Source organism: Colletotrichum fructicola (genome assembly GCF_000319635.2).
Source record: "Colletotrichum fructicola Nara gc5 chromosome Unknown KSG_Nara_v1_contig02, whole genome shotgun sequence".
In the NCBI taxonomy this organism is placed as follows: Eukaryota; Fungi; Ascomycota; class Sordariomycetes; order Glomerellales; family Glomerellaceae; genus Colletotrichum; species Colletotrichum fructicola.
In genome coordinates, this window is record NW_027094052.1 from 5,093,232 (window position 1) to 5,114,898 (window position 21,667).

General features: G+C 53.0%; 6 protein-coding genes across 6 annotated transcripts; all 6 read left to right on the plus strand.

The window, feature by feature from the left end:
- Positions 1 to 183: 183 nt before the first annotated feature.
- ufe1 (Syntaxin ufe1) lies at positions 184 to 3,516 on the plus strand (the record flags this gene model as incomplete). Its single annotated transcript, XM_066151240.1, has 6 exons — positions 184 to 300; positions 358 to 1,079; positions 1,139 to 1,344; positions 2,772 to 2,779; positions 3,001 to 3,116; positions 3,465 to 3,516. 6 exons carry the CDS (start codon positions 184 to 186, stop codon positions 3,514 to 3,516), a joined length of 1,221 nt encoding a protein of 406 aa, XP_066009381.1.
- Positions 3,517 to 3,647: 131 nt separating this feature from the next.
- On the plus strand, positions 3,648 to 5,164 carry CGGC5_v004175 (Aspartate aminotransferase; the record flags this gene model as incomplete). Its single annotated transcript, XM_032032996.1, has 2 exons — positions 3,648 to 3,827; positions 4,094 to 5,164. The coding sequence occupies 2 exons, from the start codon at positions 3,648 to 3,650 to the stop codon at positions 5,162 to 5,164; spliced, it is 1,251 nt and encodes a 416-aa protein (XP_031887542.1).
- Positions 5,165 to 8,797: 3,633 nt separating this feature from the next.
- On the plus strand, positions 8,798 to 10,780 carry HGT1-4 (High-affinity glucose transporter; the record flags this gene model as incomplete). The annotated part of the gene is made up of 7 exons (XM_032032993.1): positions 8,798 to 9,008; positions 9,072 to 9,251; positions 9,304 to 9,424; positions 9,478 to 9,618; positions 9,688 to 9,968; positions 10,033 to 10,575; positions 10,632 to 10,780. The coding sequence occupies 7 exons, from the start codon at positions 8,798 to 8,800 to the stop codon at positions 10,778 to 10,780; spliced, it is 1,626 nt and encodes a 541-aa protein (XP_031887537.1).
- Positions 10,781 to 12,132: 1,352 nt separating this feature from the next.
- CGGC5_v004177 (Isoflavone reductase-like protein TP7) lies at positions 12,133 to 13,333 on the plus strand (the record flags this gene model as incomplete). Its single annotated transcript, XM_032032992.1, has 4 exons — positions 12,133 to 12,161; positions 12,402 to 12,531; positions 12,622 to 12,981; positions 13,040 to 13,333. The coding sequence occupies 4 exons, from the start codon at positions 12,133 to 12,135 to the stop codon at positions 13,331 to 13,333; spliced, it is 813 nt and encodes a 270-aa protein (XP_031887538.1).
- Positions 13,334 to 14,162: 829 nt separating this feature from the next.
- On the plus strand, positions 14,163 to 15,587 carry easC-2 (Acyltransferase easC; the record flags this gene model as incomplete). Its single annotated transcript, XM_032032991.1, has 1 exon — positions 14,163 to 15,587. The coding sequence occupies one exon, from the start codon at positions 14,163 to 14,165 to the stop codon at positions 15,585 to 15,587; it is 1,425 nt and encodes a 474-aa protein (XP_031887535.1).
- Positions 15,588 to 17,431: 1,844 nt separating this feature from the next.
- CGGC5_v004179 (Vegetative incompatibility protein HET-E-1) lies at positions 17,432 to 19,437 on the plus strand (the record flags this gene model as incomplete). The annotated part of the gene is made up of 4 exons (XM_066151241.1): positions 17,432 to 17,547; positions 17,601 to 18,328; positions 18,385 to 19,321; positions 19,389 to 19,437. The coding sequence occupies 4 exons, from the start codon at positions 17,432 to 17,434 to the stop codon at positions 19,435 to 19,437; spliced, it is 1,830 nt and encodes a 609-aa protein (XP_066009382.1).
- Between the last annotated feature and the right edge of the window lie 2,230 nt (positions 19,438 to 21,667).

Here is a 21,667-nt window from a genome sequence, read left to right on the forward strand (position 1 = left end):
CCAAAGCCACGTCATTGGAGAACAGCTTGCCAATTCCAGGTTGTGGTGGAATGCCGATGGCCTCTAACGACGTTGCTGCTCGACTGCACTCACGACACACGAATAGCATGCGCACCGAAACTAGGTGACGAACCCCTCAACTCCCTCGAATTTGTCGTCTGGCCGACCCCAGCTACGGCCGCAATGGACATCACACCACTCTTCAACGAGCTCCTCCGGAAGCACAATGCGCCCCCCGTCACCGAGAAGAAGCTCAGCCTCGAAGCGATTGACGGCTTCCTGAAGGAGGCCTACAGAATAGTTGGTCGCCCCATCCCTCCAGCAAACCACCCAAACCCAACTAATGCCTCTTTCCAGAACTCCCACATCACAACCCTCCACAAAGAGCTCAAAGACGTCCGACAAGCCTACCTCTCCACCGCCCAACCGCGGCGGCATGTCCGCACGAACACAGGGAGCAGCTCCCTGAAGGAACCCCAACAGCCCCTGACGGACCGACAGCGCGAGGACATCGACGCGCGCGCCAAGTCGATGCTGCGCGAGCTCAACGCGTCCATCCGCGCGCTGGATGAGACGGAGCAGCTGCGCCGCGAGACGGAGGCGGCGGTGATCCGCAAGACGCACGTGCGCGGGCTCGGCGCGCTGGGCGCGTGGGCGGCGGGCGCGGAGGTCGCGGACGCGCGCAAGTCGGCGGAGCACCTCGCGGCGGAGGGGAAGGCGCGGGACGTCGGGCTGCACCGCGACGGCGTGCTGTGGAGCCTGCGGCAGGCGCTGCAGCTGTGCGGGCGGACGCAGCAGGACATGATGGAGGCGAGGCTGACGAGGGAGATGGAGAAGAACAGGAGCGTGCTGGCGAAGGCGGGCGGCGGGGCGATGCCGGAGCTGGGTGGGGGGTTCTACGAGGCGATGAAGAGGGAGAAGGAGGCGAAGAAGGGAGGGTTTGATACGGCGACGGGGCTGCCGCCGGATGAGGGGTCGTATGACTTCAGGCAGGACCTTACGGAGGAGCAGATTCAGATGTTTGAGAAGGGGAATCAGGACATGCTGCAGCATTATAACAGCACGTTGGACAAAGTCAGGTACGTGGCATGGTGGTTCCTTTTCAAGACGGCTTTTGCTAACAAGGGTGTTTGCGCAGGACGGCAGAGAAGTCGCTGATTGAGATTGCCGAGTTGCAGACGTTGCTTGTGGGCAATCTCGCGACGCAGTCGGCGCATATCGAGCAGCTGGTGTCAGATTCGGAGAACATCACAGCGGACGTTGGCGGCGGTAACAAGCAGTTGAAGAAGGCGACGCAGAGGCCCAGTGCGGCGAGGTACACCTTCTTCGCATCGGCGGGGTTATGTGCGTTCTTGATCTTGTGGGATTTGGTGATATAGATACCTCAACTGCCTCATAAGGAGGCTGTAAAAATACACATCAATGCTCAATCTCTCGTAGGATGTTCAAAGTAAGCTGGGGGATGGCGGGGGAGGCTGGCATGTGAAAGCATGGGGTCTAGCGTCACATGCCGGATGGAAAGCCCAGACCAGGACCAGGTGACCTCTCGCATCAAGCCATCTCGATTTAATTAACAGCAAATCTGGACCGGTTCCCTCCAGCCCGGCCATAGTGTGAAGATGGCCACTATCAAAAGGCGTTGTAAACGCGCAGAACGTTGTTGCGGTGTGCACAATGTTATGTGCGTTGGCTGGCGGGTTTCTCGGAGGTGCCACAAGACGGAGCTCTATCGGCGTCTGGGCCACGGCACTTGGAGCTGTTGCGAAGCGAGCTTCTGATTGGCGCTGTTAACTGCGTCAAAGTAGGTACATCTGATGTGCGAAACAGAACCGGGGGTCTTCATCCAGGCTTTGGAGGGTGCTCGGCGTCGTAATCCCGTGGAGCCGGGTTATTTGTGAGGGTAAATGGGCTGTGAGAGGAACTGCCTGTGATTGCAGCGTGTGCAGAGTGTTGCTGCAGACATGTTGTGTAAGTTGGTGTCAACTTGCATGAGATGGGATGATCTTCAACCGTTCCTGTCAGGGCGTCCCGGAGCTTGCACTCACTGCACTGGGTTCTGGGGAAATCTCCGGAGAAAGACGGATCGTACGGACTAGAACGAAAATGAAGAAAAGGCAAAACATCAAGTGAACCATGTGTCGAGGCATCTTCGAGTCGTGCCGTGGCCGTTGGGCGGCAGAGAGAGTCAGTCATGGGGGGGCGGCGCTGCTCGCGAGACCTCGGCCCATCCGCAACAGTGACCTCACAGCTCGAGCTTGGGGAAGCCGGCTGCGGGAGGATAAGAGAGGGCGCATTCCCCCGCGGCGGGCCTTGCAGCAGCAGACGCATCAGTGTGATCGGAGTTGTCCCGTCATTGAACAATCCCGTTTTACCTGCACACGCACTTTGTAGAAAACGATTCCCGATAGTCCCCCGACACTTCGCCGATTCCTGCCTCTGCCCAGCCGGCATCTCACTCTTCGGTGTCCCCCTCTATCAACCCGCTGTCGGATATTATCGTCAAACACAGACGGACTGATTCTCCTCCACGGGTTTCTTCTCCCTCTTACTGTATCCAGCCAGCCAGCCCCCCGAATCCGCAAAATCAAGCCAGCCAAGACAAAGACAGCCCACAACCGCCGGCTGTCCGCGCCCGTTTCGAGTAACAGGTTACGAAATAGCTGCCCGCAGGCTGTGGATACCTCTTACTTTGTATTACCCTCGCCGCCGCATCACCTGGCCGTACCTGTTTTTTTTTTTTCTCAGTCCTCCTGGAATTCCAATCCCGTAAGCCTGTAAGGTAGGTAACCAGGGCCCCCGTTCCCCGATCGTCCGAGCAGCCCCCGTAACGAGGCCACCCCGTTGTGCGTCTGTGTCTGTGTCTGCCTGCCCTGTCTGTTTTGTTTGGTCCTGCATCAGCCAAACCAAACAGTGCCTATTTTCTGCAGCTCTTTTTCTGGCTGTAACCGCACCTGCAACGCAACTGTCTGCAACGGTCTGTAACTGACTACTTTACCTTAGGTGCTTAGCTACCTTACCTTCTTTGAGTATCCGTACGCCTCTTCACCAACCAACCACCTTACTGCGCAGTACCGCAAACCTGCAACACTCGGCGAGACACCGCGTGCAGCCCCAAGGTGAGCAACCAGCAAAGTACCTCCTTTATCTGGGAGGAAGTCCTCTTACATCGTCATCCCCGCCCCCGTGGTACATCTCTTACCTCACCATCCCACCTCGTCCCCAGGTACTTGCACAGGTTCCCCTAGCCAATCCTTGGATTGTGCAGTAGCTTCCCCCGGCCTGCAACAAGCTGCCCGCTGCCATGGAGGCGCATGTCCGCTTCCACCTCCCTTTCTTTCTAGTATACTTGGTCACTTCCTATGTCCCGTCCTTTTCCCCGGTTGGCGCCTGTAATCGCAAAGCCTCCCATTCGCCCGTCTAAATCGTACCACTTCCTGATGCCATAATAATAACAACGACCCCAGGCGACCCTTCCCTCTGACTCGTTCCATCTCACGAAAGCTCCGACACCACTGAAAATGCCGGGTGACTCCTCGTCGTCTTCTTCTGCATTTTCTCTTTCTGCTTCCTCATCCTCATCCTCATCCTCTTCCTCTCCTCAGACAAACTCTACCCTTTCGAGAATACGCAACATCGCCCAGCACATCATGGCGCCCGTATCAACGACAAACTTCCCCGCCAGCACGGTGCCCCAAGCTCCCGAGGACCCCCTCTTCGGCTTGATGGCCGCCTACAGGGCCGACCAGAGCAAGGACAAGGTCGACTTGGGCATTGGAGCTTACCGCGATGACAACGCGAAGCCTTGGGTACTGCCCGTCGTCAAGAAGGTGCGTTCCTCTCTACTGCTGCTTCTCACAGCTTCTCAACCCGTTTCCGTGGCATTTTTCTGTCGTCACGAACCCTGCGGCCCACCCGCAGAAAAGCTCAGCTGCGTCACCCGGCAGCCGCAAACCGGCTGATGCGATGGGTGCACCACCTATTTTTGACGAGATTTCCCCTCATGCCGCCTCCACTTCCCTCCCTTCCTGAGCCCCTACCTAAGCCCCTAACGTGAACCCACCCCCGCTGACCCCGCCATGATGCAACTGCACAGGCCGACGAGATCCTCCGCAACGACCCTGAACTCAACCACGAATATGCCCCCATTGCCGGTATCGTCAGCTTCACCTCAAAGGCCAACGAGCTGATGCTCGGCGCCGACTCGCCCGCCATCCGCGAGAAGCGCACCACTTCCGTCCAGACCATCTCCGGCACCGGTGCCGTGCATCTGGGCGCCCTCTTCCTCGCCAAGTTCTACAAGGGCAACCGCACCGTCTACATCTCCAACCCGACATGGGCGAACCACAACCAGATCTTCGGCAACGTCGGCCTCCCCATCGCCCAGTACCCCTACTTCTCCAAGCAGACAAAGGGCCTCGACTTTGAGGGCATGAAGGCCGCCATCTCCGCCGCCCCCGACCGCTCCATCATCCTCCTCCACGCCTGCGCCCACAACCCCACGGGCGTCGACCCTACCCAGGAGCAGTGGATGGAGATAGCCGCCCTCCTGCGCCAGAAGAACCACTTCCCCTTCTTCGACTGCGCCTACCAGGGCTTCGCCTCCGGCAGCCTCGCCCGCGACGCCTGGGCCGTCCGCTACTTCATCGAGCAGGGCTTCGAGCTCCTCATCGCCCAATCCTTCGCCAAGAACTTTGGCCTCTACGGCGAGCGCGCCGGCTGCTTCCACTTCGTCACCGCCCCGGCCTCCGACGCCGCCGACACCACCTCCCGCATCGCCTCCCAGCTCGCCATCCTGCAGCGCTCCGAGATCTCGAACCCCCCGCTGTACGGCGCCCGCGTCGCCAGCACCGTCCTCAACGACCCCGCCCTGTTCGCCGAGTGGGAGGACAATCTGCGCACCATGTCCGGCCGCATCATCGAGATGCGCAAGGTCCTGCGCGCCAAGCTCGAGGAGCTCGGCACCCCGGGCACCTGGAACCACATCACTGACCAGATCGGCATGTTCAGCTTCACCGGTCTCAGCGAGGCCCAGGTCCTGAAGCTGCGCGAGGACGCCCACGTCTACATGACCAAGAACGGCCGCATCAGCATGGCTGGCCTCAACACGAGGAATGTTGAGTACTTCGCCAAGGCCGTCGACAAGGTCGTTCGCGAGTCGCAGTAGACGATGTATGTGCGTTGTGTAGGGCAATTGGGACCTGGGCTGTAAAGGCGGCCCGAGGATTGGGAGGAGCTTTTTATTAAGACTTTACATGACCGTCTGATGAACAGATTGACGGCCGAAGGGACACACGGCAGGAAATGGAAAAAAGAGAATAGATTTCCCAGCTCTGGAGTATTCAAGCATCACGTCTTTTTCACTGCATCACTTCATTTTGCGACATCTACGGGCTTACCTTTACTTTGGTTCAGTGTTCAATTTGCCATGTTACGTCTAATCACGCCTGCTCGGCGTAGACGTCGTCAAGGTTGCCAATTGTGATTCCAGCCATAACCGCAAACAAGGTTCCTGGACTTGTGTGTAGGGACTGAAACATGACAGCACGTTTCTTGCCCGTGATGCTGAAAGTCCAGAATGCGGCCCCAATCGTGGGATGACTCTCGCAGTCACGTTGTTCGTCGAACAGCTGGGCATGTGACCATATGCCGGCACATTTGCTCCAACGTAGCCAAATACCAGCGCCGGGCCCAACGTTTTCGACAAGTCGCATCGTGGAGCCGTCTTCTGGCGAAAATGTAGTCGTTCTGATCTACGTTGAGGGCTTCCACGGGAGGCTGCGTCTTTGAGACTGGTCGGCTCGTTAGAATCTCGGGCCTCAGCTTCAGCAACTTGCGAGTCGCAAGTCGATCGAAAAAATGTCAATGGTTGCCGGCCGCATGGCTGTTTCTCTAAGTTCTGATGCAACTTCCTCCCTCTTTCTGAAAGCTTTCAGGCGAGAGATCTGTGAGAAAAATGGCATTTTCTTCGCTGCTTTGTGTTTTCCTCCCGGCAGGTCGAGCGACGTAGGATCTCACAAGTTTAGCTGATATTGTGTGTGCTGCAATCGAGCATTTGAGAGCGAAGCGGCCCGGTTCTGGAAGAATCAGCCGGTGAGCTTCTTCAGAGCTGAGTCGTCAGGGTTGTTGTTGCCCGGTGTAAGTGGGAGTCGGGATGGTGATTGGTCGGTTCGGTCTCGATGGTGCGCTTTTGGCCGAATGTCTGTGGTTTGTGTTTTTCCACCCATCTTCCGACCAATCCTCATCTTTCCCTAGTAATTTGGTATCGACATGCAGTCTCTGACAGCAGCATGCTTCTCGACCTCGACACGAGAGCAGGCGCAGTCCGCAACGCGCTCTCATTCGGTTCGTCCCAGAGTTGAGTCAATTGTCCAGTTTTCGTCTCGTAAGTGGCGTCCATGGTTGGGAATCCTCCTTCTCTTCCGTTCCTTGGCGGACAGGTTGTCCTGGGTGAGAGGAAAGGGACCTGGGATGGAGGACGTCGGATGCGAAGTTGAGGGACGACGTCCCGGTTATCTACCCCGAAGGTCGAAGGAATCCCCCCATGGCAATCGGCCCTTCTCTCGGGTGTTTACGGCTAACGGTATGCCCCATGCCGGCAGACGGGAGTGGCTGCGCACCCCTGCTGGTGTAGGTTTTGTGGGGGTGGGATTGTTGATGGCTCCGTGATTTCACGATGCGGCGGTGGTTTGTTTGTCCCGTCTGTGACAAAGGTGAGGTTCACGCGGAAAGTATTTGCCGGGGCATGTCTGCTATTCCGCTATTCCGCCGGACTTTGATTGAGGTGGGGGAGAAGAGGAACCGTTGGAATTGGCGGACGAGTCGAAGATTACTATGGTGTGTGCCATTGGGATTGCGGTACTGTCCTCCCCCGCAAGGAAATTCTCACTTTCCTGGTGTTTGTTCTTGCGGGGGAGGAAGATGACTGGAGGATCTGCCTGGCTTTGCTGCCGGGGTGGTGTGGTGGTTTTTGGTGTTGGGGAAAGTTGGAGGCTGCCATTTTACCCCAGCTGGGCGACACACCCTGCGATGTTCATCCCGTCTTTGGACAATCGTGCTCTATACAGTAGAGCCTTAATTCCTCCTTTAATGGTTTTGTTCCTTGAATCAGCATTACTACCATCCGTTCTCTGAAGTGGATGGAGAACTGAAAAACAAAGAAGGCAACAGGGTTTCCCGTCCTCGCGTTGAAGCTCTCATGGCAAGGTTACATCTCCGCCGTTCCGTCAAACCATTCTGCCGGGACAGCTTCCAGCAACGCCTTCTTGGGTCCATTCATTCTTCCAGGTGGAGTAATTGATCAGAGTAGCTCTCAAGCTCTCACCTGACAATCCAACGGGCCAGCAGGCCACTTCAATCACCATCTTGGCACGCCTCGCGCTTTTGAGGCACAGTCAAAAGTGTGAATAAATCCCCAAAAGAAAGGGTTGATCCCCCGCAGCCCTTGCCCCTACCGTCTCAGCTAGATGAGCTGTGCCGCGAGGAGGCGCTCTCGGCAGAGGTGCGCATGAGCACACCTGCATCCTACTGCAATCAACGCCGACTATCTTGCTCTTTTCGTATGCATGTTCGGACTCATGTAAGCGCCATGCCGCCCTTCTGACATGGAGACTTCATCACGCTCTGCAGAGGAGCACACATCGAGTAGACCGACATGCTCTACTATCAAATTTGCCAGAACACGGCTCAAAACGGGTCAATCCTTTTTTAAAGCTGCCAGAAACATGTTGGCAAGCAGTGCAGGAGGTGGTAAGACGTAAGCTCGGCTTCCAACTCGGACTTCCGCCAGAACCTCGGGTATGATTCGCTCGAGGTTCGTCCCGAATCACCGAATACGGCCACCGTCCCCCGTTATCGCCAAGCAACCCTCGTCTAAACCAACATCGATGTTGAGCCATTCCCCATATCCAGAGTTGGAGCTAGCCCGTTGCTTGCGTCGTTCCCCCTCACGGTTCACCAAACAAGATGCGGAGTTACCGCCCTTCGTCCACCCATATTTTAAGCACAAACCACCCAACATCTGGCCATGTGAGCGCTGCCCATGGGGGAGAAACCCGTGTAACCATGTGTGGGGGAGAACAGCTTCCCCCCCTTTTCTTCCCCGCAGTCTTATTCTGAGTGGCTCCTTTCAAACCTGGAGTCGGAGGACCGCCGCTTGCGTTCCCTGGTTCCCCCGTCAAAAAAGCAACTGAATGGAGCCTCGAGATGCACCGCGCCGCCATCTGACTGGATGGATAAATGCAAACACCCCGGCCTCTTGGCACCATCCGGCTCTTTTGCAATTGTTCAATTTCATTTCGGGCCTTCAACCACCTGGGCGTCGCTTTGCACTCCCGTCCTCCCGCCTTAGCACGCCCTCCCTCGGGACTATTCCAAACCACACACCAACCAACCAACCACCCCCATGCCCGGTACTCAGTGCTGTTGCGTCTGCTTTTGGAGAAGCAGGTCAGACGGGAATCCGAGCATGGGGTAACACTGGCGGGTGTTATGGCATATAAAGACGGACGGCGTGGGACCTCGTCTAGAAGACGCGTTGGTGTTGGAAATTGGATCGAGGAAGTTTGCGCACCGGTATTCGTAGCCTGCACAAACCCCAGGCCTTGGACTCGGTAGTATATACTCCCGTCTTGTATGAAAGCGGATATAACCTCTCTATCGAGCCCATCTCCCTCCCTCTCCATTTTGTTGTCCCCAACCGTCCGCGATACTCTCGTCGTTTCTGCCTCGTCCGCCTTTTCGGACTCAGACTCCCCGAAGTTAAGAAACATCCAAGCCTGCAAGGTCTTGACCAGCGACAATGGTTGCCATCAAGCGCGCCCAGGAGACCGGGGCCGCGGACCCCATCCTGACCCGCATCTCGGAGGAGGACAAGGTGCCGTGGTACCGGAAGCCGAACCTGCGATACCTCTACCTGATGCTCTTCCCGACGTGCATGGGCATCGAGCTGACGTCCGGCTTCGACTCGCAAATGATCAATGCGCTGCAGATCGTCGAGCCCTGGAAGGATTGTGAGTAGTCGCACGGATGAGGAGAGCTAGGGAAGCATCACCGAGACTGACTGTGCCTGCTAGATTTCGGGAACCCGGAGGGTAGTTTGAAGGGCATCATCGCGGCTGCGTACTCGCTGGGAGCGATCCTGTCGCTTCCCTTTATCCCTATCGTCAACGACAAGTTTGGAAGGCGATGGTCCATCTTTGGCGGGAGCTGCATCATGATCCTGGGAGCTCTGATCCAAGGATTCTCACAACATGGTGAGTAGCATTGCACCGCACTTACTGATCGTGATGGCTGATGCTCCAAAAGTCGGCATGTACATTGTCGCCCGCATGATTCTCGGCTTTGGTATCCCGACCTGTATCGTCTCTGGCTCATCTTTGATCGGTGAACTTGGATACCCCAAGGAACGTCCAGTTCTCACCTCTCTGTAAGCCATTCTCACATTCGGACACCTCCAGAATGCAGCTGACAGCTCTACAGCTTCAACGTTGCCTACTTTGTTGGACAAATCACCGCGGCGGCCATCTGCTTCGGCACCAACAACATCGCTAGCAACTGGTCGTGGCGCATCCCGTCTCTGCTCCAGATCTGCCCTTCTCTCCTGCAAATCAGCTTTGTCTTGTAAGCCAGCCACATTCCCTCCCTTCTTCCCATCCCCCGTGAAGACACCTAACATCGCGCGCGCCCAAGCTTCCTCCCCGAGAGCCCCAGATGGCTCATCACCCAGGACCGCACCGAGGAGGCCAACGCGATCCTCGTCAAGTACCACGCCGAGGGCGACCCCAACTCCGAGTTCGTCAAGGCCGAGATCGCCCAGATGAAGACCGTCATCACCCTCGAGATGGAGGCCTCCAAGCAGTCCTGGATGGACCTCCTTCGCACCGCTGGCATGCGCCGCCGCTGCCTTATCACCTCCATGCTCGGCCTCTTCACTCAATGGAGTGGAAACACTCTCATCTCGTACTACTTAGGTATTTCCCTTCCAAAACATCCCGTGGCGGCTCCCAGAGTGTTGTTTTCTAACCACCAATCTAGGCGACCTCCTCGGCATGATCGGCATGAACGACTCCCTCACCAAGCAGAAGATCAACGTCGGCATCGCCTGCTGGTCCCTCGTCTGCGGCGTCACCGTCGCGCTGCTCGTGCGCCGCTTCCGCCGCCGCGTCATGTACCTCGCCTGCACCATCTCGCTGCTGCTCTGCTACATCTCGTGGACCATCTCCATGGAGCGCGCCGTGCACGCCCTCGACAACGACTACAAGAACCAGTCCGCCTCCATCGCGACCATCTTCTTCATCTTCATGTACTCGCCCTGCTACAACATCGGCTACAACGCGCTCACGTACACCTACCTCGTCGAGCTGTGGCCGTACGCGCTGCGCTCGCGCGGCATCTCCTTCTTCCAGCTCTTCGGCCGCATGGCCGGCTTCTTCACCACCTTTGTCAACCCCATCGGCATCAAGAACGCGAGCTGGCGGTACCTCATCAGCTACTGCTGCTGGCTCGCGTTCGAGGTCGTGTTTGTGTACTTCATGTTCCCCGAGACGGCGGGACGCACGCTCGAGGAGCTGGCTTTCTGTGAGCCTCAGTGTATGATGAGTGTGAAGATGACGTGGCTGACTGTTCGCTCCCAGTGTTTGAGGACAAGGCTCTTGCTGAGCAGGCCAATGGCGCCGTTGAGAAGGTTATTCACCACGAGGACATGGAGCCGATTGGTGAGCGTAAGACGGCGACTGGTCAGGCTGAGGCTGTGGAGGATGTCACAAACAAGTCCAGGGTCTAAGTGGCTTCACAAAATAACGGTTCTCAACAAGCGAAGGAGGCAGCATGTGTATAGGTTGATAATAGCTACAAATAATTGAGTCATTGACTTACGAGAAGCATTCTTGCTCATTCGGTGTACACACGTGAGGATGTCAGACGGACTCATGAAACTGAAGAATCTCGTTCGGACATCCAGTTATGTGGACGGCCTCTTGGAGGTACCTATCAGTGAATTGAGGCGGGCTGCGTGATTCTTTGCCCCATCGAATATGCTTAGATTAGAGGCGACTGTCTGGCATGCCGACATCAATACTTCTCCGTGGCGGGTCTGCGTTCGGGGAGGTGAGGCCGTGGTTTCGGAGCCGGCTGCGACATCAACCATGAGTTCCGTTCGGCGAGGTCAAGCAGAAGAAGCTCGGGACAAGGCACGTCACATTGAGAACAACTATGTTCGATAATATTTGCGCAAAACAATTGATTAGAACAAGGGAAAAAAGACTTGGTCCGCGTGGCATGGCCATCACGAGGGCAAAAAGCATCATCCAATGCATGCTAGGTAGGTTCTCAACAGACAACAAAAAAAGATATCTCTCTCGCCCGGAATCGAACCAGAGGCGCCACCGCGACAAGGAGGCATGTTACCATTACACCACGAGAGACTTCATTGCTTGTTGTTGAGAGATTAGACGACCAGAGAAGACTATGTAGGTAGGCTGGGGGAGTGACTCATTGTGGCAAGTGACTCGAAAGGACCACAAGGTAGGTCATGATTGCTGCCTTCCAGCCTTGTTCGGTAAGCTTACATGTACAATCTACCTCTTGGCTTTTATAAATGTGAACCTGGCTGTCACTATTAAGAAATGTGAGCGTGGCTCCCAGTCTGTCTGGCAATCTGCGGGCTAACCTCTGTACAGATTAATCGATCCAGACGCGATTCCGAATGACCAACACACCGAGAGCTTACTGTTCCTATAAGATGGCTTTGTGGTGTTTAACTTATCATGAGAAACAAGTACAGATATAGAAATTAAGCATATGCAATCTACATCCCATGCTTAAACGTCGAGAGATTTCGTATAGCGAGTAGAACTCTTATCCTAGATCGTATACATTCAGTGAATACATTTACCAAGCAAAATTCTCATTCAAGTGAAAGTTTATCGCCCCCTACAGCCGAGCTCATGAGACGCAGGTGCAAAAAAAGATTCTCTCCCGCCCGGAATCGAACCAGGGGCGCGTCCGCGACAAGAACGCATGTTTCCACTACACCACGAGAGACTGTTAGTTCTTGTTGTTAGGATCAAGTCCGAAAGATAGGTCTATGTAGTCACGGTTACTAGAGGAAACGAAGGGACGAAAGGGTTGGTCGTCATGGTTGCCTTCAGGGTCTGGCTCACACGGTAAGCTATGCTGAACCCAGTCACCATCACAGCAAGTCACATCAGACACGGCGCGGGAAGTTTCAAGAGATCTTCAGATTTGTGAAAATAGGTAGGATGGAGATATGGAATGGCACTGACGTGAGAAGTTGAAATGGTAAATTTGGCAGGGAGCATATAGGTCGGCGGACGTGGCGTTTCATGATACGGCCTCTAACCCAACGTTATCATCCTGGAGAGGAGGTGAGGTTACATCACTAGTGTTGATCTGGAGGGCCCTCGAGTCGAGCTCGTCAATGTCCTCAGGGACGTCGACGTGTTGATCTTGACTATCCGCTACAGCGGACTGGGCAGCCAAATTCCCCTCACCGACGCCGCCAAGGCCGCGAGCGTGAGACGATTCGTCCCCTGCATCATAGCCACCGTCGCGCCTCCCAAGGGCGTCCTGACACTGCGCCGGCTAGTGAGGACCTCCTAACAGAGCGTATGTCCCGAATCTTGCGGTAACCTTGGTTCCTGGGTATGGAAGGAGAAGGCACTTCTCCACGCAAAAACGATTTCCCTCCCGTACACAGTCATCGACGTCGGCCGGTGGTACCAGCTCAGCATCCCGCGCCTCCCCTCTGGGCCGTTACCGGTGAACTTCATCGCCAGAGATGGTAACACTCCCTCTACGCTGACGGACGTGAGAGACGTTGGAAGAGTCACTGCGCGCATCGTCGCCGATCCTCGCACCATCAACAAGACAGTTCTCGTCTATGGTGCCGTTCTCTCCCAGAATCAGATTTTCGACATGCTGGATAAGATGAGTTGCAAGACTTCCAAGCTTGACTACATGGGTGTTTGTCGACAGTGAGTTGGATGTGCCACACCTTGACTGACCTGCTTTACTTTCACAGTTGTCTGCTGAGGCCTTGGAGACCGCTCTCTCGGAGCCTTTGACGATGGACGCGATCGAGGAAAACGCTTTTGATCACAGGATGACAATATTTCACGAGTACTGGTACTCCATGGGCGTCCGCGGAGACAACACTTCAGAGTACGCCGACTTCCTTGGGTACATTGACGGCACAAAGTTATACCCTGACTTCAAACTCATCAACTTCAAATCCTTCCTTGAAGAGGTTCTTGAGGGAAAGTCAGTTTCTATCTATAATACTCTCAAGGATGAGTTAATGAATAATGATAGGTAGGCTGGAACTACTAGATAATATGTAGCATGGGTCTTGTTGGATGATGATGCCCGCAAATGTGATGGTCGACATTGCTCCGTGGCCGATTTAATGTTGGGCAACCGGAGAAAGAGAAAGTCTTCGTCTAGACGCCAACATTGTGTAGGCTGTGTAACCGTTCACTTAGGCCTAGAAATTGACTTCATGCTGTCTAGATAGCTTGCGTCTACATTGAACGGTTCTTTATTTTTTCATTTCCTCCGACTTCAGCATTTGTTGAGCTGCAAGCCATATGCTATGTGCGGGCTTAGATAAAGTGGAACGTCATCCTTCTAAGTGGTGAACGCGGGGTCAAACTCACCCCACTGTCGCTTGAAGCTGTAGTATTGCATCCGGAAGACGCTTGTCATCAGAATGCTTTGTCGTCGGTGCAGTTTCCAACTGAAGAAAGATGTGTATGGCGCCGCAATGCCGCATTCTAACCCAACATATGCGAGCGAATGAGAAGCACATAGTCTGGGGTACGATGCAACGGCACGCATGGCTTGGGTATCATTTCAGTGGCACCTGTGGAGCTAAGCCCATGGGACTTCGGTGCTTAGGACAACCAACATCGCGCGTTGAAGACATGCCATGGCTATTGATTGGCCTGTCGCCCGGGACTCTCGTTGGAACTATGAGGAACCTATCAAGGGTCAACGTCGCTCGTATGCATCTTCATGGAAGATGTCGGCCGCCCGTACCGCTCAAGCTCTCCCTTGCGAATATTAAAGTTCAGGGTTTTGTCGGTCATCTTGAACTGAACTGGTCCGCTTTCGTCACTAGGTGCGACAACAAAATCATAAGGGAGATGGGGTCTTTGCCAGAGGCTTATACCTTCCAGGGGATTCCGCAACTTACCCCGTTGGAGCAGATCAGTCCTCGGGGATGGGTGCGGTACCTGTTTCCATTCCAACTCGTAGAGGACTACGATCCTGAAGCTATCACCGATATCTTTCGCAGGAGCCTCCAGGCTACTAAGAGCCGTTTCCCAACATTGGCTTGCGAAGCTCTTCCCGACCCTGACGCGAGACAAGCGAACGCCCTAAAGCTTCAGAGGATCACGGACAACGAGATTGAGCCTGTCATTATCAACGATCTGCGCCAGTCGTCAAACTTCACAAGCTCGTTTACCGACCTCAAGTCCAAGCACTTCCCCGTATCGAGCTTCCCAGCCGAAGTCTTCACGCGCTGCCCAATTTGGCCTGCTCCTGGGCAGCGGGTACCTATCACAATTGTGCAAGCTAATTTCATCCGCGGGGGCTTGATCCTAAACTGGAATCTTTTCCATCTGGTCGGTGACGGGCAGGCATTCTACAACTGGATTCGGGTTTGGGCTGAAGAAACTCGCCGAGCTCAAGGCCTTGACATTCCAGATCCGGTTCATTATCCCGAACCCATCTACGCGGACCGCCAGATTGCACACAAATCGCCGCAGACCCTTCCAAAAGGCAAGTCTGGGCGTCTTACAGACCATCCCGAGTACACTACTGTCACAGATCCTGCGACGCAGCTTGCCAAGATCACAACGACGGACGGCCACGTGGGACAGATCTTCTACCTATCAAAAGATTCGTTGCAACGGCTGAAGCAAGATGCTCAGCCTCAGACAGACGACGGATCTTATGTGTCTACCAATGACGCGCTCTCTGCATTGATTTGGCGAAGCATCATGGCAGCTCAGTTCGACATAACTCAGCTAGACGGCAGCGAAAGGTCCGTTTTCAACATTGCCATCGACGGTAGAGGACGAAGTCAGCCGCCTATTCATCCGGAGGCCATGGGAAGCTTTCTTGGCTTCATCCAAGTCGAACTTCCCATCAAGAAGATTCTTGAGGCCGACAACCTCTCGGACCTGTCCCTATTGATCCGCAAAGCCATTATTGCAATGGACAAGGATTTCTCAGGGTCGTTCATCAATGACGTCGTGCAGCTGGTGAACAACCAGGACGACCTCGGTGCGGTCATAACAACATCGTTCTTGGATGTTCCTGGTCGTAACTGTGCACAAACATCATGGGAGAAGTTCAAAATGTACGATCTTGATTGGGGCCACGCGCTGGGTGGTAACATTGCAGCTATCCGCTCACCTAGCTGTGGCATCCTAAATGGTATGCAGATCATGTATCCTCAACACCCTGACGGTGGTCGTGAGATGTTGGTCGGTATCTATGAGAATTGTTTGGAGAAGCTTTGCAACGATCCGGTCTGGACGAGGTATGCGGAGCGTCGATAGTGAACACAGCTATCAAAGCAAGAGAGTATTGCCACTGAGAGTAAATACAATCGCATAGTATAAATAAGTTTCATCGCACTCTGCAAGGCTTAAAGTAAAATCGAGGTTGACTGTCTTGGAATGAATTTATCTTCACGGCAAACCCGGGTCTAATTCATTGGGGCCACGGCTTCGGCGGCGATAGACCTCGGCGCTGTGTGTGTGTGTGTGTGTGTGTGTATTATTTTACGCCGGTGCGCCCCTGTGTCTTAGGGCAAAGGGCGTCAAGCAGTCATTTATCTAGGCCTATCGAAAACAACCAAATAAAGAAATATTCTAAGAGAGACCGGAAGTACATGAAGCCAGATGGACCTTTCGCGCTGTGAGGGGGCGAAGGGCGGTCGATTTCATCTCTTGCGACTACGGCGGATCAGTACAGTGCTCAAGCTTCATGGTTTCATCAAGGGATGAAAGCTGACGAGGTTTTACCTAGCTAGGCCCTTTGAATGGAAGCTGGCCGGTCTGCTAGGTTCTTTTCCCGCGCAGTCTAAGATGTATGCCGGCCGCTGCTAACACAAGTCTACTCATAGACTTAAGAAAGACTCGTAGCAACAGTTTAGCTTAAGCCGGTCAAAATAAGACTAAATATAAGCCCTCTAAGTTAATACTGTAGATGCAGATCTGAACCAGTGTTGTAACTGTAACATTATATCTATACTTTACTTATGTAACGCCTTTTTGTAACGTCCTAACAAGGAGCCTCTAAGTAGACGATTCTACCCGGCGGAAGAGTTTGGGATTAGCTGCGCCAACGAATGACACTTCGCATGTCCTCTAAGTATTCTAGTCGTCTCATGTGTTTTTCGTTTCGTTCCTCTCGCCTTTGAGGCGCTCATACTAATGACTTAAGAGCTGTTTGAAAGTCAGCTGCTTTTGTTCCTCTATTTCGACTTAATGAAATATATAATATTCTATCCATCTAGCAATGAGCGAACACCAGGAACACTTTTTGATTTATGTTCCTGAAAGCCAATCAGCAATATCTGTACCCTGGTGACTTTTTGACTTGTCTCTATGCTAACGTCGTTAATCTCCTATAGAGGCTGGCCAGAAAAACCACCTTCTCGTTGCACATTGGGCTCACAATTGCCGGCGCGGACACTGAAAGGTTATTCCAACTTGTCGGGTACCCAGCGTGATCTCCATGGCCATTGTACGGATCTGGCCCATCATGTTTAATTGCAGCCAACCGACTGGGGAGCAGGCCTTTGCTCACCAGGAGGCTGGAATGTAATAATGGCTAGATTCAGACGGCGTTGTGAACTTTTTTCTTGATGTTAAACCCCTTCAGAAGTGGGTTGACCGCGGTGAAGTCAGGCTACTGTCGCATGGAAGGTAAGAGGTGACATATGGACAACAGGGAAGCGGTACAGATAGACTTATAGAGAGCTCAGGACTTTCTGATCGAATATCTACTAGAAGATACGGGGCTCCGTTGATCGGGCAACTTTGTTAAAAAGGCCAATCTCCCATGAATTGACATGAATTGAGAAGATCAGCCTCGAGAAAAGCCTGACGGCTCTTTTGGGCGGCAGTCATGTGAAACCTGCATCTCAGTCACCACTCAGCTTGCATGATAAGCGGTAGTGCGCATGAAAAGAGCTCATTTGACTGGACAGATTGGCAGCACCGCTGGCTGTAAATCAGCTGGCCACACCAGCAACCGAACATAAATCCGGGCGGTGAATGCTTTCCCCAACTTTCATTTATTTCACGCTTCGCCCTCATTCACATTTCATCGCCCAATTCTACGGTCTCAAGGCCAAAATACCCGAAACGATCGCTTCGAAATTGTGATCAGTACAATGGCAGAACTCAACACACATTGTCGTCCTGCCGATAGCTCCCCGTTACCGACAGATGCTGAAGGGGACCGCGCCTCCAACTTTACGATGGTCACGTCAGTGACAGCATCAAACACGTAAGCACCCGGAGGCCTCAGAATGCGTGATGAAGGAAGCTAACCTTTCGCAGATCAACTAATCGCACATCCGCAGTAAAGTTCTGGCTTTCGGAGGAACAGGCAATCTCACCTGGTCATCGGGAACTCTTTCTACGTCGCGGCAATGCTGCGAATTATGAAGATTACGTGACGGGGCTGAAACTCGCCATTAAACAAACTGTCGACTCCAGCAGGGTAGCGCGGCTGTCGAGGAAGATCAAACCAATCTTTATTCTTGCTCATTCGATTGCTCCAATCACAACCAGCGCTAGTCAACTTAGCCCTATGCCAGGTTCGCTGATTCTCGGTGGCATCACTTGCATATTGTCCTTCGCCACCCGAGTCGATGATTATCAAAGCAGGCTAGTGGAAATGCTGGAATGGATGGGGGACGAAATTGATCTCATAAATCAATATCGACAAGACAGTCTTTTTGACGACAACTTCGAGATGGAAGCATCCGAAAACAGGATTGCGGCGGATATCCTAAAATTCTGTTCCCGTGTCGCAAAGATGTTTTACGACGCAGATGGAAAGGAAAAAAATGGGATCATATTCGCACTGAAAGCACAGTGTAAGGACTTCGACACAAAGTTCGGCGACCTCAAGACTCACTTCAAATTGCATGTGGAGGATCTGAAGAACCACAGGGACATGGCAATTGCACGACGACTGAAGGCCATGGGTGGTGGCATTGAAAGCATCGAAAGCATGTTGAGTCAAGAACTTGATGAAAGAAGAACGGTCCAGAAAGAAAAAGGTGAGAAAGCGGCAAATGTCATTCCTCACATGCTAACAGCTGGAACACATTGATAGAAAAGAGACGGCGAAGGTTCTTGAACATCATCCCGTCCATCAGCTTCGAAGATATTCAGGAGAATAACTTCGATCGCCGAGTACCTGGGACGGGGGATTGGCTTCTCCGGCATCCCGACTTCCGCGCTTGGCGCGATTGTCCATCATCGACGCTGCTCTGGGTTCGTGGCAAGCCTGGATCCGGAAAGTCTCATTTAGCATCTCGCGTGATTCATGAATTGAAGTCCTCAGATGCTGAGGATGAAAAGTCTCCGACAGCATACGCTTATTGCACCACTACTCAATCAAAAACGAGGATGACCTTCAATAATCTACTAGGATCATTGCTGAAACAGCTCTATGGATATGTGCCGTTAGCACAAGGCATAGAAAGTCTGTTGTCCAAGGCCGATGTTGGAGTTAAGGATGAATTACAGCGAACCGAAATGAAAGAAGGAATTCAACTCGCAGCTTCAAGCCTAGGTTCTTCCTTTCTCATTGTTGATGGATTGGATGAATGCAGCCACTTTCCGGACAAGCAATTCAATGAATTATGCTCTTTTCTGGCTGATCTAGGCACACGACAACAAGCTGGAGTATCAATAAAGGTTCTGATTCTCAGCCGAGATGACGACCCCATTATCAAATCTCTGAGTGATGCTACGCAGATTTATCTAGACAAAGGGGCCAACGACGGCGATATCAAAAGCTACATTTCCCACAGAGTTGACGAAATCAACTCCGAGCCATCTTCAGACGAGCAAGCAAGCTTCAGAGGCATCAAGGATTTGATGTTCAAGCACGCTGGAGGGATTTTCCTCTGGGTCCACTTCAAGGCGAACCAATTTAAGGAGATAGGAATTGTTGAAGATATCATGGAAGCATTGGAAGACACCACAGAAGGTCTGGATAATCTCTACGGGGAAGAGATCCAAAAAGTCCTTGGTCATTCATCCAAGTTTGTCCGAGAGAGGTCATTGAAATCTCTTCTATGGGTAACGAACTCTTATCGACCACTGACAAAGCCGGAGCTTCTGGACGCACTTTCTACGAAACCAAAACGGCAGCAGCTAAATAGCTGCCAGAGGCTTTCCAGCCATATTTCTCTCACTGCTGAGTGCTTCCATCTAATCAACGAAGACGGCGGGTACTACCGCCTCCGACATGCGTCCCTGAAGGATTTTCTTCTCTCGGAATTGCCAATCTTGCAAGCATATGCAACATTGCAACGGGAGGCGCACTCCATTTTATCGGAAGTCTGTCTCACATATCTCAACTTTGAGACGATCAAAAAAACGGTTGCTACATCACCAGATGAGCTCAATGATCTTCGAACAAACCACCCACTACTCGAGTATGCTGCGTTCTTCGGGCCTCAACATTTCAAGGAGGCTCGCAAAACTAATGCCCGTCAACTGGAAGGCTTAATGCATCAGTTTCTGGAAAATGAACCGGCAATGAGGCTATGTATTCAAATGCTGCGCTCCGAGGATTTCGAGCGTAGCTTTTGGTCGTATGGAAGACCAACTCCCCTTCATATCATGGCCATCTTCAACTTGAGGGATATTGCAGATGCTATGTCTAACTCGAAAGACTCTCTATGCTGTCCAGACGAGTTTGGAATATACCCTATTGAGTACTCAGTTTTCTTCTCCGGCGAAGAGATGTCAATTTGGTTATTGAATCGATACAACGAGCTTCAACTCAATCACGATACAGAATATGTCTCTTCGATGTTGAACGGTTGTAGACTGCGACTTTTACACAACTCTGCGAGGAGGGATTGGGACGACATCGTGCGTTCCCTCATTTCACTTGGGCTGCGTAAGGATAATCGCTCTGCTCAACACGGTCGCACGCCCTTACACATGGCTGTCCTGGCCGGAGCGAATCGATCTTTGCGCTGTCTTCTTGACTTGGGAGCCTCGCCAGATATTTCTGCATACAACCATGAGACACCTCTCGTCATGGCAGCTCGTTGCAGAAACTCTGCCGCCGTTCATATTTTGCTGCGGTGCAAGGTGAACGTGAACCATCAGGGGGAGCACGAGGAGACTGCACTTCACTGGGCCGCGACTCAGGGCCTTGTGGAAATGGCCTCAGATCTCTTGGACCATGGTGCAAAGATCAATGCCAGGCTTTCGCCTCAGGCGAACTTTTGTGGAGAGACGCCACTTCACTGTGCTGTCAGATGCGGTTCTATTGAGATGGTGCAAATGTTGATCGATCGTGGAGCTGATATCAACGCACAATGTTCCCCACAGCCGAACTGGGCTAGAGAAACTCCTCTCCATTTCGCGGTTCGGTTTGAATCACTCGAGAAATTGAGTTTTCTCGTAAGAAGAGGGGCAGACTTGGAAATACGATCATTGAGAGGAGATACGCCAGCACTAACAGCGTGCTACCTTGGCCAAGTTGACTCGCTGCGTGCTCTCAGAGAAGGAGGTGCGAACATGCTATTGTTTAGTTCCAAAACTGGATGGAACGGCCTTCATGCTGCCGCGAGCTACGGCTTCAACGACCTGGTTAAATACTTGCTGGAGATACCGGGATCTCAGATACTCGTCAACTCAAAGGACTTCGAGGGAGAGACACCGCTTCACAGGGCTCTTCGAACTAACCAGTCAGCAATCGCCACATTGCTATTGAGCCATGGGGCTCGGCCAGATGTTAGCAATAACCTCGGGATTACACCCCTACAGACAGCGATCTCATCCGAATGCATAGACATCGCCAAACTTCTCCTGAAGATTTACAAAGTTCGCCCAACGCAGTCAAGCTTTCATGGAACGATGCCAATACACGAAGTATCGCGTCACGGATGTCTCGAATTATTACCCATGGTCTCTCAAACCACTAAGGAGAATCTCTGGGATGTAAGGGGGTTTTCTCCGTTACATTACGCGGCCTCATGCAATCGTCCCGAATTCATCCGAGAGCTACTCGCAGTCCTCCCGACACTTAGTGTCTGTGACAGAAACAATCAGGGTATTACGGCTATGCATCTCGCTGGCATGAGCGGTATGCTATTAGCGATAAAGACCTTCAAGGAAATCGATCCCTCATGCTGCCTTCTCAAAGATCACAAATTGAAGTTAGCGCTTCATCACGCAGCGGAAACGGGTCACAGCCACTGCCTCGACGAATTATCTTTGCCTGAAATCATAGATGATGTCGATTATCAGGGGTCAACTCCATTGTGGTTAGCAAGTAAAAACGGTCATCGAGAGACTGTCAGTAGTCTGATTGACAAGGGTGCGAATATCAACAAGCCAGACCACGCCGGAGTTTCTCCAGTACTGGC